The sequence below is a fragment of the Telopea speciosissima genome, chromosome 10, assembly GCF_018873765.1.
Source record: "Telopea speciosissima isolate NSW1024214 ecotype Mountain lineage chromosome 10, Tspe_v1, whole genome shotgun sequence".
Taxonomy (NCBI): Eukaryota; Viridiplantae; Streptophyta; class Magnoliopsida; order Proteales; family Proteaceae; genus Telopea; species Telopea speciosissima.
This window is the reverse complement of record NC_057925.1, coordinates 47328308-47343532: the sequence shown is the minus strand read 5'-3', so window position 1 is coordinate 47343532 and position 15225 is coordinate 47328308. Positions and strand designations below refer to the sequence as shown.

At 38.1% G+C, this 15225-nt stretch overlaps 1 protein-coding gene across 1 annotated transcript; it reads left to right on the top strand.

Moving 5' to 3' along the window:
* Window positions 1-8643: 8643 nt before the first annotated feature.
* On the top strand, window positions 8644-9238 carry LOC122643114. Its single transcript, XM_043836757.1, has one exon. It carries the CDS (start codon window positions 8827-8829, stop codon window positions 9169-9171), a length of 345 nt encoding a protein of 114 aa, XP_043692692.1. The 5' UTR covers window positions 8644-8826; the 3' UTR covers window positions 9172-9238.
* The last annotated feature ends 5987 nt before the right edge of the window (window positions 9239-15225 follow it).

The following is a 15225-nucleotide window of genomic DNA, read 5'->3' as shown; positions in this document are numbered from 1 at the left end:
ATAACCCTTAGTGGGGAATGACCATGAATTTGGAATTAACCTCCAATTCATGTCCATATTCATGCCCATAAATCTTATTCTTCAATTTGGTCATAAGTGGATGGTTATTCTTGAGAATTCCAAGGGAATGCAAGGATTGGTCTTGGGCCTATATAAACCCAACCAAAATTGCAATACATGGGACCTATGGTTTTTGGATACATGTTCATGCCCATACTTAGCAATCACTAGGAGTATTATTCTCTCTCTCTCTTTTCTTCTAAGTGTGTTAGAGGGTTGCTGTGTTGAAGCTCTTGGCTCCTTCAAGGGACTAGAAAGACTGCTTCATCTTCTAGTTGGAGGTTGTTTTATCTTGGGGTAGTGGTGCAGAACACTCCTTGGCAGTAGGAGGCATCAATTACCTTAAAGGCAGCACCACAAGTGTGACTCAACCTCAAGCTTGTTCAAGTTGTTGCGGGTGTGGTTCTACATCAAATTCAAGCTTTGGTCTTCTCATTTCAGCCAAAGGTCAAGCCTAGTTTCTACTGCTTAATCTATTGTATTGCAATTCGTGTTGTTTCAATTATTTGTAAGGAATTGTAATACAATTACCCAACAAGTTTAAGGTAATTGATATTATAAGATCTCATGGCTCATCTTGGAGACGTAAGCAACAAGGGTGATGCTTCGAACAACAACACCGCTGATGGAGCTGCCAATGAAGGAAATCCTTCAAACACAAGTATTGAAGGAGCAATCAACAACCAAGAAGGCGGAGTTCCTGTTAGCCGCAATGGTAAGGAGATTCCTCTTTTTCCTACCGTTGACTCAATTCCCACCAATGTTATCCCGTCGGTGACGGAGCTTATCCCGGATTTGGGTAAGATGAGGATTATCTCTGAATTTGACAAGATCGAACAGTTTGGAGGTCAAAACTTCAAACGATGGAGGCAAATGATGTTGTTTGCATTAGCCCAAATTGGGGTGGTATTTGCCTTGACTGAACCCATGCCGGAAAAAAGTAATGATCCTGAAAAGGAGGGCAAAATGGTGGCTTGGATTCAAGCGGATTACCAGTGCAAGAATCGAATTTTGAATGCATTATCAAATGACCTATACCATGTGTATAGTTCTTTGGAGTATGCATGTTCGATTTGGAATGCGTTGGTAAAAAAGTACTCTCTTGAGGATGCTGGTTCAAGGAAGTACTTGGTGACTAACTTTCTAAACTTTACTATGAAAGATAGTGACACCGTCTCAAGCCAAATTGATCAATTTTAAATTTTGGTTGGAAAGCTAGCAAAGGAAAAGATGGTTCTACCGGAAGAATTTGTGACCGGTGCCTTGATTGAAAAGCTTCCATCTTCTTGGGATGCATTTAAGGCGTCTATGAAAAATAAGAAGACGGAGTTGACTCTAGACCAATTGATTGTAAGGATCAAAATTGAGGAGAAGAACCGGCACAAGGACAAGGGTGAAAAAGACCTTGGGGAAAGACGCCTAAAAGCGAACTTGGTAGAGACCAACAAACAAAACAAGAAAAGGAAGAATCGTCAAGACAATGATGAGCCTTCTTTCAAGAAGAAGAAACTTACTTGTTTTGTGTGTGGTAAGCTAGGACACTTCAAAAAAGATTGTCGGTTCAGGAAGAAAAATTCTGAAAAGGTGAACCTAGTTGAAGACAACGTCTTTATTGCTATGGTCACGGAAGCAAATTTGATTGAAAAATCAAAAGATTGGGTATTGGATACCGGTGCCACAAGACATATTTGTGGTGATCTGAAGATGTTTTCCTCTTATTCCATGAATACAGAGGATGAAAAGGTATTTATGGGGAATTCCCAAAGTGCTCCTGTTATGGGAAAAGGAAAAGTGACTTTGAAACTCACTTCAGGGAAGACTATGGTTCTCACCAATGTTCTTCATGTGCCGGATATTAGGCGCAATTTAATTTCAGTTCCTTTGCTTAATAAAGTAGGAATGAAATTGGCTTTTGAAAGTGATAAGGCGGTTATCACTAAAAACAATGTTTTTGTGGGGAAGGGATACCTTAGTGAGGGGTTGTTTGTACTAAGTGTTGGAAATATTGTAATTGAGAAAACTAGTACTTCTTCTGCTTACATGATTGTCTCTTCTAACTTTTTTGATTTGTGGCATGGTAGGTTGGGTCATAGTAGTGTGAAATATATCACCAAACTATGCAAGTTAGGCATGATCACCGATAAGGTGGAATCCCCTGTAAACAAGTGCATAACTTGTGTAGAGGCAAAGTTAACCAAAAAACCTCACAAGACTATGATAGGAAGAGTAATCTCTTGGAATTAATCCATAGTGACTTATGTGACTACAAGTCATATGAGTCTAGGGGAGGAAACAACTATGTCATAACTTTCATAGATGACCACTCTAGATATACCATGGTGTATTTACTCAAATCAAAGGATGAGGCCGGAAATGCGTTCATATCTTACAAAATGAAAGTTGAAAATCAACTTGGTAAGAAGGTTAAGAGACTTAGAACTGATAGAGGGGCTGAGTACTTTAACCTTGATAAGTTTTGTGAGGAAAATGGAATTATCCATGAAACAACCGCCCCATGCCAACCGGAATCAAATGGGGTTGCCGAAAGGAAAAATAGGTCTCTTAAAGAGATGATGAACTCTATGTTATTGAGTTCAGGTGTACCACTTGATATGTGGGGGGAAGCCATGCTATCGGCATGTTATCTATCAAATAGAATCCCACATAGCAAGACTGGTATGGTTCCATTTGAGAAATGGTTTGGTAGGAAACCAAGTCTAAAACATCTACGGGTTTGGGGTTGTTTGGCTAAGGTGTTGTTACCGGATTCCAAGAAAAGAAAATTGGGACAAAAAACATGTGATTGTGTGTTTTTGGGTTATGCTACAAATAGTACGGCATACCGGTTCATGGTGATCAAAGCTATGGATGATGTTATTGAACCAAATAGCATCATAGAATCAAGAGACGTTGAGTTTTTTGAAAATTTATTTCCCTTTAAGTCCATATTACCTATAAATAAGGATAGTCAATTGACTAATGGGGAAATGGAGTCAAATGAAAGGGTTACCAATCTAGAATTGAGTAATGATGACGAAAGTCGGCCTAGGATGAGCAAGCGACTCAAAAGACCCAAATATACAGATGATGAGTGACTTGTCTATTTAGTAGACAAGGATCCTCTTACATACAAAGAGGCTATTACATCACTGGATGCCGTCTTTTGGAAAGAGGCAATCAAGAGTGAACTAGATTCAATCTTGGCGAATAACACTTGGGAATTGGTAGATTTACCATTCGGCTCCAAAACTTTGGAAACCAAGTGGATATTTCGAAAGAAATTAAAAAGTGATGGGTCACTTAATCGTTTCAAGGCCAGACTTGTTGTCAAAGGTTTTAGGCAAAAGCCTAATATTGATTACTTTGACACATTTGCCCCGGTGTCTAGAATTGCCACGATAAGGGTTATGTTGGCAATGACGTCAATATATAACCTGGTCATCCATCAAATGGATGTGAAAACGACATTTCTTAATGGGGACTTAGAGGAGAAAATTTACATAAAGCAACCAGAAGGTTGTGTTGTAATTGGCCAAGAGCGAAAGGTTTGCAAACTTCGAAAATCCTTATATGGATTGAAGCAAGCACCGAAGCAATGGCATGAAAAATTGGACAAGGTTCTAATTTCAAATGGATTCGTTGTAAATGATGCTGAAAGATGCTTATATAGCAGGTTTCATGGTGGTAGGGGTGTATTCATACTACTATATGTAGATGATATGCTCATAATGGGAACAAACTTGGAAATGGTTAATCAAGCTAAGAAACTTTTGATGTCTAGTTTCGACACAAAAGACTTAGGAGAGACTGATATGATCCTTGGGATCAAAATTACCAAGCAAGGAAATCATATTTCATTATCCCAAGCCCGATATGCAGAAAATATACTTAAAAGGTATGGGTACCATGAAGTTTCAGCGATTAAAACACCTTTTGATATGGGGTGTCACTTGAAAAGGAACCTAGGTGAACCAGTGAATCAAAAAAGATATGCTCAAATTATTGGTTCGGTCACATATCTAATGAATTGTACGCGTCCAGATATTGCCCTTGTGGTAGGAAAGTTGAGTCAACATACTCACAATCCAAGTAAGGAACATTGGAGCGTAGTTGATAGGTTATTAAGGTACCTAAAAGGCACTATAAACTATAGTTTACACTATAGTGGTAAACCAGCAGTTTTGGAAGGGTATTGTGATGCAAATTGGATTTCGGATACAAACGAGTCCTTAGCTACTAGTGGATATGTGTTTACACTAGCAGGTGGTGCAATCTCATGGAAGTCCACAAAGCAATCTTGTGGGACAGGCTCTACCATGGAAGCTGAGTTCATAGCCTTGGAAAAGGCAGGAACGGAAGCCGAATGACTTAGAAATTTAATGGCGGGTATTCCATTATGGCAAAAACCGGCGCCATCGGTATCACTACATTGTGATAACCAAGCGGCTATACATCTAGCCAAGAACCGGATATACAATGGTAAGAGGAGACACATACGCCTCAGACACAACCTTGTGAGACAGTACATAGATGAAGGAATGATAGCTATCGATTATGTGAAGTCAGAAAGTAACCAAGCTGACATGTTCACAAAGCCTATGTCTGTCAAGAACTTGTGTAATGCATCTACAGGAATGGGGTTAATGCCTAATCCATAGGTCATGTGATGGACACCCTACCTATGTGAAGAGGCTAAATGCCTGAATTAGGTTTAAGGGGTACAAACGAAATCACTGGTTGACCGGTTTTGTACTACTACTTGTATAAATATTCATTCCAAGCTGTAGATGGTGAAAGTAGTACTACCACAAAGAAAGAGGTTGAGCGGTAAAGCTCTTAATTAGTCTAATCCCAGGAAATATGGGGGTGTGTCAGTTGTGGTGCACATTAGGGACTAACCTAAGTGAATGTAGGGGGTGTGGCCGCCGCCGATGAGAACTTATAGGCGAGTTCTCTAAAACATTCACGAGTTCAAGATAAGGGATATGGCCGGTTCAAAAGTCCAAAGTGATTTTATGATGGGTAGCACAAGAGTCGACCTATGGGATATGGTTGATGGGACGGTCAGCTACACCAATGAGAAAAGGTTCAAGGAGTCTGACTCCACTTCTACTCTGTAGCGCGGTTCATTAGACCTAGTGTAGGTTCAAGTCCGGAAGACACCTACAACGATGTGTCCTATAGTGTCTAATTCAGTCCACAAAGATGTGTGTCTCGTGTCATTTTGAAACTTGTGGGGATTGTTAGATTTAAAATATATTTTATTTTATTTTAAGTTTCAAAATTTTTTGATTGCTTTGTTATGGTGTGGGACCCATGTAATCAAAGAAGTAATTCCAAAGGTTGTAACATTCTATGGGTACCCTAAAGTCTATTCATGGTCACTATCATGAGTGGGAAGGTGGGTCAAGGATATTGAATGAGATTGATTTCTCAATTCATGGCCATAGGTGATGTCTCTCCCTTTATGGGTATTAAGGCCTTTATGGTCCTTAGTGGAGAATGACCATTTTATGGGGTTTTAAGGCCTTTATGGTCTTAGTGGAGAATGAATGAATTTTAAGGTCATTCATGACCCTTAGTGGGGAATGACCATGAATTTGGAATTAACCTCCAATTCATGTCCATATTCATGCCCATAAATCTTATTCTTCAATTTGGTCATAAGTGGATGGTTATTCTTGAGAATTCCAAGGGAATGCAAGGATTGGTCTTGGGCCTATATAAACCCAACCAAAATTGCAATACATGGGACCTATGGTTTTTGGATACATGTTCATGCCCATACTTAGCAATCACTAGGAGTATTATTCTCTCTCTCTCTCTCTTTTCTTCTAAGTGTGTTAGAGGGTTGCTGTGTTGAAGCTCTTGGCTCCTTCAAGGGACTAGAAGGACTGCTTCATCTTCTAGTTGGAGGTTGTTTTATCTTGGGGTAGTGGTGCAGAACACTCCTTGGCAGTAGGAGGCATCAATTACCTTAAAGGCAGCACCACAAGTGTGACTCAACCTCAAGCTTATTCAAGTTGTTGCGGGTGTGGTTCTACATCAAATTCAAGCTTTGGTCTTCTCATTTCAGCCAAAGGTCAAGCCTAGTTTCTACTGCTTAATCTATTGTATTGCAATTCGTGTTGTTTCAATTATTTGTAAGGAATTGTAATACAATTACCCAACAATAGTGCTGCCCTGTCCACACTTTCCCTAACCTGCAATAGAGAAAAGATGTATAGATTCACCATCTTTGTGTGTTCGCTTAAATTTAAAGGATTCCATTGATATTTAAGCCAGATTTGGTATGAATTCTATTTTAATTTCAGATTGATTTCATGAAATAGTGGAATCTTGGTCAAGAAATTAAAATTGTTTTGGTTGTAAAGATTTTAAAAATAAAAAAAATTCATTTGGTAGTTCAATTTCTGAGAATAAATTTTGGGAAAGGTAGTGGTGGAGGGGGAGGGGCGGGTAGGGCTGAGAAGGTGGTGATGGTGGCAACGGGATAATGGCAGCGGGAGGAGGTGGTGGAGGCGGGGTGTGGCAAGTCAGGCGGACTGGGCTTGAAAGGAGGTGGTGGTGGTGGTGGCGGCGGCATACATGGTGGTGGTAGTAAGGGTGGCGATGGTGGTGAGACCATTACAAGAAGGAGAAGGGTGGTGTTTTATTTTTAACATGAAATTACTACTTTGCCCATCAAATTAGTGTCGGACACTTCTCCAATGAGGAATCTGCCAAATGATAAGAGTTGTTAACCACATGTCCATTAAAGAGCAAGAGTGAAATAGAAATTTTGAAACAACTCCTCAGCTATTTCAGAGTTTCTATATTTTATTGAAATAAGATGCAAAAATCAAACCAAACAATTTCTGAAATAAAAAGCACCCCATGAAATTGAAATAGAAATCATATCAAATCAGGCCTTAGTTGCCTTGGTAAAAAAAAATTAAAATCTCAAACAATGGTTAGGGGCTTTGAGTGAATAAATTATGGATTAAGGTTGTTGGGACTTAAGTAAAACTAGTGGGTGTAAAACCCTAGCCCGAATCGACGATTCGACCAAATCGATCCGAACCAAAATGAACCTATTGGATTAGTTTAGATTGGTGTTTTACAATATTGAACCCAAATCGGATCGCACTAAAACCGATAAGAAACCAAATTGACCTTAGAAAACCAGACACCGGTGTTGTGCAACCTTATTGAATTAGTTTTGGACTCATTCATTCTCACACCAAAACTGGTGAAATCTGAAATCAATTTGATACCCCTGGATAAAATACACCCTTAATACTTAATTGTAAGGAGAGGGTGTCTAAGTTCTTATAAGCATATTAGAAAGAAAAAAAAAAATTACTTATAAGCTTTTACACTAGGCTACATATATCCAATGTGGAATTATTGTTTTTGCATGTAAACTTAACAATCTCCCCTACCATGTAAGAGAACCCTAACTCTATCCGAATCCCAACAAATGTTTCCCACACCATTAGAGTGAAAAATTTCACTAAGGAGAAGGTGGAAGAAGCCCACATTTTGTTTAAAAAGCGTGTGTCGGTGTGAATTGGCTCACTATGTGAAAGGGCGTAAAAAGTAGGGATGTCAAAACCTAGCCCAAACCTGTAAAATCGGTAGAAACCAATCAAAAAACCCGGATTGAACTGATCCGATCCTTATTGGATTGGTTTTGGGTTGGGGTATGACGATACCAACTGAAAACCTGACCACACCGAACCAACCGATATCCAAAATAAAAAAAATCGAACCGAATGAGACTAATAAAAAAAATCATTGATTATATATAAGGTTTTGAATAGCTAGATGAACGTATTATCCATTGATTTCTATATTAGTGAGAAGATTTCTGGTTGTAAGGGAAATTATTACCAATCGATGAGGATAAGATTATGAATAAGAAAATTGAATTGTAACAATGCTTCCATTAATCTCCCTTGTTCACTATACAAAATTAGTTGGACACTTAAAATGAATGATTTGATAATTACATTTTGTGATTTCAATAAATTATCTTCTCACTAATTAGTTATCTATTGATTTCAATATTAGTTATCTTTCTCTTTGTTTCGATTGTAACAGAAACACATCAAATCAATTTCCCTATTCTTAGTTGTTTACTTGTTTGACTTGGGGAAGATCATGATTCAAATTGTTTTTATCAAATCTTTTCTTATTACATGTTATGAATATAAGATTTTATTATGGTTCAAACTCGAAATCAAATCAATCTAAATCGGAATTAACCTGATATTGAAAAATCGAAATAAACCAAAATCTTACTGAACCAAAACTGAAACCGATCAAAAACCAAAATTTCTTAACAATTTGGTTTTGTTCTCACTCATTCTTCGATCAAAACCGATTCAACCCGACGAAAATCAGACCAAACTGACTGTTTGACACCCCAGAAGAATCTCACTCCATACCCATAAATTAATATCTGTCGGCGAATTTGGCTTTAGGAAAATTAGACCCCACAAATGTAGAAAAAAATGAACGCCAAAGTTCCCTTAAAAAGAAGCACCCATATGCCATAACCCTTTGTGATAAACACTCACGCGACCACCACCACCACTACCAACTTGCAATTATCAAAAGCTCTAATAGAATTTTAGATTTTAGAAAGGTGGTCACTGGCCAAGACCTTCATCTCTCCGGCCTCCTTCCCTTCCTCCCTTGATTCTAAGATGGTTTTGCCAAATTATTACCCAGCAAGGATCTTATCCACCTAATCCGATCCCCGGCGGTGGCGCGACGAAGATGTGGCATCTATTGACAACGATGAAACGGAATCTGTGGAACATGAGGAAGAGTGGTCGAGTTGCTGATGAAAACATAGCCGGAGCTGAATTGCCCATGTTTGTTGGCGGCGATGACGACGTGGTGGTGGCTGCCGATGGAAGACGGCGGCATGGATGGAATAATAATGGATTCTCTATACTTTATGCTATCGTGAGGGCTCCTCTTTCGTTGATCTCTTGCATCTCTCATCCTCATGTTAGTGGTGCTGATGGTGTCTGGGTTTCCGGTGATTTCACTGCTAGAATCTCTGAGATGAACCATCTTATGGTTACTGATAGCATGCGCTATGCAATTCTTATGTAGAAAATGAAAACTTTTAGGGGAGATCAGATGTACTTAGAAGCTAGATATGGATGTTATTCTGTTCTTAGTTCATATAAATCGTTTATCGAATAAATACAGATTTGAAGAGCTTTCTTTTTACCTTTTGATCATATTTCCTTTCCTCCTCAATGTGTTTATCATACTTGTTTCAGATGGTTTCTTTTGCTACTTCATATTTTGAGATGAAATCATGAATTTTAGAAACTAGAGTGTACTAACGGGACGTACGTAGCAAACTAGGTGTTATTGGTGAAGCCTGATCTCAGTCTAGAAAGTGCTGTGGTGATTTTTTGCCAATGGTCTAAAATACATACGTCATGCCATTCTTGTGCGTATGTGTCTGCTCTTTTTCTTTGCATTTTCTTCTGCAAATCGTCATTTTGGGCCTTGTTTTCTTACACTAAGGAAAGGTGGAGTATAATGGTAGTGGGTACGAGTTTGGGGAAAAGCAAGAAGAGATGGATTCTAGTAAGGAATGAGTTCTGCGTAGCAAGCAATTATTGAAGTATAAAGAAGTGTAAATGTTCCATGAGAGATCCTGAAAATAGAAATCATGTGGATCGGTTTCTATCCATTCTTGGTGGGACATGAGAGAGCCACTCATGCAGCTACGAAGGAGGACAGAAGGAAAAAGGTTGAGTCAATTCAACTGGGTTTAGGATTCCAGACACCAGTGGAATTGCAACTTGAATTTGGTTTGCAACTTGCTTATCTTCATCCTCTTTAAAGCTTTAAAAGGGGCCCCAAATTATGTAGTAGTGGTGAACTAGTGTTGGAAATATAATGTAACTTGTCTGTTTGTATGTAGTTTGTAAGTCACCGAAATATATTTGTAGAAGTTGAAGTGTGATTGACAACACCAATATACGTCCTCTTGTACCACCGGAATAGAAGGTTGTAGAGTTGAGTCGTTTGACAGTCTCTTTAAGGTTTTTAAATGCCCCAAATTGTGCAATCCGAGTTGAATATGTGTTTATATTTTTAAAATAAAACAACTCTCTAATCACATAAATTACACTACTAATGTAATTACATAGGTAAATTCGAATGTTATACTCACCAACTCATCGACACAGACATACTATGGTAGAGCGGAAAATAGATTTTAGATAGAAAAAAAAGGCCGTACCTAGTGCACAAGGCTCCCACGTTTAGCAGGGCCTGGGAAAGGCCAAATGTAAAATGTTAGAGAAAAAAGGCAAGACCTCCTCGAAGGGACACAACCAAAAGGTGTTTCCAAAAGACACACCCAACCAAACGTATTATGAATCTTTAAGTATAAATTTTTTAATAAAATTCCAATAATCCCCCACAAGATTCAAAATACTGATAGAACAAAATAATGAATTAGTGAGTATATTAAATATAGTAGAACAGGTACATCGTTGCAGATGTCTTTAGGACTTGAACAGATGTTAGGTCTGATGAACTATACTACACCATAGAGTAAGGGTGAAGTCAGACTTCTTCAACCTTTCCTCATCTGCGTAGCCGATTAGCTCACCATCCATATCCTAGCAGTCGACGTTTGTGACCTCCCTTTCATGAAGTTTGACATTTTCTACTAGCCTTGTCCCCTATCTATCATTGTCTCATGGATGTTTAAAGAATTTGTCTTTTAAAATTCTCATCGGTAGGTGACTTCATCTCCTACATCCACTTAGGTTAGCCCATAGTGTGTACCACAATTAACAAACCCCCACATTTTGTGAGATTCAACTTGATTAAGATTTTATAACTCATCCTCCTTTCATTGTGGTGGTACTACTTTCCCATTTAACCAGAATGAGAAAACATCTAATAGTACTAGACATGTCATCTAGTGACTTTGTTTTTACTCTTTGAACCTAATTCAGGAAAGTTCTTTTTCAAATAGATTAAGTGTCCATCACATGACCTCTGACACAGGCCTTTAGGGCTCATTTAGTTAGATGATTCACCTTAGTGATCTAAGACTTTTTCTAAATCCTAGTTAGATTATTTTCCTGACCATATGGAGTTGATAACACTATCTCACTAACCTTACCTAATATATGTACAAGACATATATATGTGTATGTCTTCTTTACCTTAATGACATTTAGTCTTTGCCTTAATATAGAGACACCGACATAGATTCTTAGCCTTATGGCTTTCGATCCGGCCTTCTTTCAAAACAATAAACTAAAATATTCATAGTGGAGCCTGTAACATAGGTTTATATTATCAATTCTATAAGTCACCCTACCAACACATGTTTGTACATGCCACCTTTGAAAAGTGTTGTTCCAAATGTGTTCTAAGCATATATATTAGATTTCCTTCCCAAGTAGAAATCAACCTTTAACAAGAGACTTTCAAATAATAATTTCACATAGTTTGAACTATCATCAAATCCAATCTAATCCAAGTTAAAACTAGATTACAAAATCTAGGTGAATGTTCATTTCCCTAGACATAGAATGCAGAATTTCCATCTGGGCAATCGTATAGGAAATTCCGTGGGTGACCTTGTCAAATACGATCAAGCATAATAATTAATAGAGCCACTGATTTGAAATTAAACCAAAGCTACATTTAAACCAATAAACCATTGGTTTACCAAAAAACATGAATTCAGTTCAAACCACTCCGAAAGCCATCTGATCAAAACCATCATAATGGTTTAATCAAACTACATTTATTAACGTGTGCAGGGAATGTTCACGTACATAAATAACTCACAGCCGTTTGGATGAAATCTATTTTATGAGAATATTTTATCTGAACGATTGTGAGTCATTCACATACGCTCACATTCGTAAACATTCACCCCTCTTTATTAACAGCATGAAGATAATCAATATCAACATCAAAATGAATGGATAAAGTGTAACGAACAGCCCTACCATGTTACCTCTTTATCCACCGACACTCATCACAAAAAGTATACCATTTGGATAAAGTACATATCAAATTACAATCTTCAAAACCACCGATTGAAAGATGTAACCTAAACCCCTTTACTTTTACCATAAAAAAAAAAAAAAAAAAAAAGCAAAGGTGTAACCTAAACCCCAATGATTGCAAAGGTTCAGCCCATTCTAAAACTTAATTTTTCAATGGATGGCTAAAACGCTGTATTTACAAATATATATGAGGAATCCTTTCACATAGAACCCCAGGGTTCAGCTCAGTTGGCAAAAAACCGACTTCTTAAATAAGAGGTCATGAGTTCAAATCATCTTGGGGCCTATCCCCATCCCCTATCTCCTCTATTATAAAGCTCTCCAAGATAACTCATTGACACAGCCTGAATTGGTTCGACCGAAATTGATCTGGAAAATCGGATGGAACTGAGCCCTTGAGTGAAAACAAGGTTGAAATATGCCACTACATTTAGCAATATGAGACGACTTGGACTCCTTTGTTAGACTTATAGAGCTAAACAACAACTCAAATACAAATAAACAACTCCTTAGAGTTATGGATTTGGGCTTTTATGAAACGGTAGAAAGTCGAGCTGGAAGTCTGGAACGGACTGACCAAAATCCAAAACCAAAAAACTGATACAAACAGAAAAATAGTATAAAGAAAATATGATTTCCAAGTACTTTTTACTGTGTAGACAACTAGATATGAAAATTTGAAAAGGAATTGATAATAACTGAGAATCATTCGGTTTGGACTAAGGTTTTGAAAGCTAAGTATTTCCCTCATACTTCTCTTTTTGATCCTTCTACCAGATTGAAAAAAGGGTCATGGTGCTGGAACAATATCTCTAAGATCATTAGCCCCCTTTGATCCTTCTATTTTAGAAGGATTAGTAATGGCAAAGATACTAATGGCAAAGATACTTACTTTTGGACTGACCGCTGGGTTCCCTCTATCTCGATCTTCACCATTAAACCCGGCCCCTCTCAAAGGATTTACCCCAAGAAGGTTAATTTGTTCATCTCCAATAATCAATGGAAGGAGGATCTTATTAGGGATATAATCCCGTCCCTGCTGACCAATATCCTCAACATCTCTTGCTCAGATTCTCATGACTCTTGGTGGTGCACCCTAGTTAAGGACGGCTGCTTTAAAACAAAACTAGCGGCTTCTTTTCTTTCAAGCAATTCTTTAACTGATTTCTCTACTATCGCATGGTGGAAATTTTTTTGGAAACTCAAACTTCATCCTAAGCTTAATATTTTCTTCGGGCATGTATTAAATGCAGAGATTCCAGTTAAGGATTCTATTTCGAAATGGACTCAGATCGATCCCACTTGTGCTCTTTGTGGCACTTGTAATGAGACCCTCTGGCATATCTTCCTCTCTTGTGACTAGGTTAAGCACATCTGGATAGCTGGTCCTTTGGGTCTGAGGACTGAATTCATATCATTCCCATCTATCAGATATTTCTGCATCTTTGCCTTGCTAGGCCGACAGCTTGACAAGCCCTCCCTCATTTGGTTTTTTTTCTATTTTTATTATTACTTGCTATTTTATTTGGCATGTTAGAAACAATTGTGTGTTTAACTTTGTCAAACCTAACCCTGGTCAGGTGCTGCGAAGAATTGACCAGTGGTTATTGGATATGAATACTACCCCCCTCAATAAAGTGGATGTCTTATCATCTTCTAATTCGAATAATTCTAACCTTTTTCCCATTCCTAGGTTTGATTTACCGATATTAGACTTTCCTGTTTTGTTATGCGCAGGGTTTGATTTCGGAGATATAGGTAAATCTGGATGGACCTTTGGTTTTTTGATTGATGGCAAACTCCTTTTCTTGACAGCCAGCCGAAGTAAAAACAATCATATCTTGGAACCAGAGTTGACTGGAATCCTGAATGGGTTAGATTTTGCTGCCTTGAGAGGTTTGAAGCTGAAAGAAGTTTGGTGCTCTAATGAAGTGCTACCTGGACTTCTTTCAACTCCATCCCTATCTCCATGGCCTTTTGAAGTCCTAACTTATTTTTTGAAGATTCTGGATCGAACCACTGATGTCTCTTTCAAAAATTTCACCAATCCTTCTCTGCTTAACTAGTTTAGATGTTTTGTTGCAAATGCCCTCTATACCCCTTGTAGTCTGGACTATTGTACAAAAGTGCCCTTCTGATAGTTTATAAATATCTTTATTTCCATAAAAAAAAAAAAAAATGGACTGATAAGAGTCCGTTAAGGCAACCCGAAAATATCGATCTGAAACCAAACTTTGTTTCAATGGTTTGGTTTCAGTTTGACCTAATTCCAAATTGAAAACGGTTCAGCCAAATCAAAATTGGACCGAACCAATCGATTGATGCCCCTACTCTGTCGGTTGCGACTACTTGTGATTACATCATTATGAATGAAAATTAAGGGGAACTATGGAGAGAAGAAGAGGGAGTTGGGTCCTCTGGAGCGTGACAGGGTATATGTAGCGCACCATCCGACGGCCCACAGTGCTCGGATACGCAGCCCAATACAAAGGCGGGGTGTTGGGCTGCGTGCCCAAGCATTGTGGGCCGTTGGATGTATGAAAAGAGAAACCGTTTGAGAAAGGAAAATCTGAATTCAAATATTGAACTTTCCTGAAATAATACCAAATTAAACATTGTTTGATCCTTGATGAAGAGACAACCATCATCATATCTCTCTCTCTTTCTCCAGATAGAAGTGCCCCCAAAGACACCCAATAACATAATCCGTATATGGTCCTATCTCATATCCAATCCAAGAGGGAAATAAAAAAAAAAAAAACAGAAAAAGAAAATTAATGGTCCCTACCACCAACCATTGAATAAAGGATAAGGATTGAAACATATGAACACATATATGAATTATGAACCTTCGATTATTTAAAATAAAGGAATATTAAATCATGCACACCCAATAGCTTCTAACTTTGTTTAAGCTAGCTTCTTTTAAATCTTAAGATTAATAATGGTGCTGAGAGCAAGGATCTGGGAGTTCGATCATAATTTTTCTTTTGATGCTCAAAATATGCAAAGGGGGGACACATCAATTCAAGCATCCTATCGAAAGAATGAAATCATGCATTAAAGTTCTTTTTGAGGTCGCATCGCCTTATCTCTCTACTTATAA

Coding starts and splice junctions, on each gene's coding strand:
- LOC122643114 (XM_043836757.1), top strand. CDS start 8,827: ATGTGGCATCTATTGACAACGATGAAACGGAATCTGTGGAACATGAGG.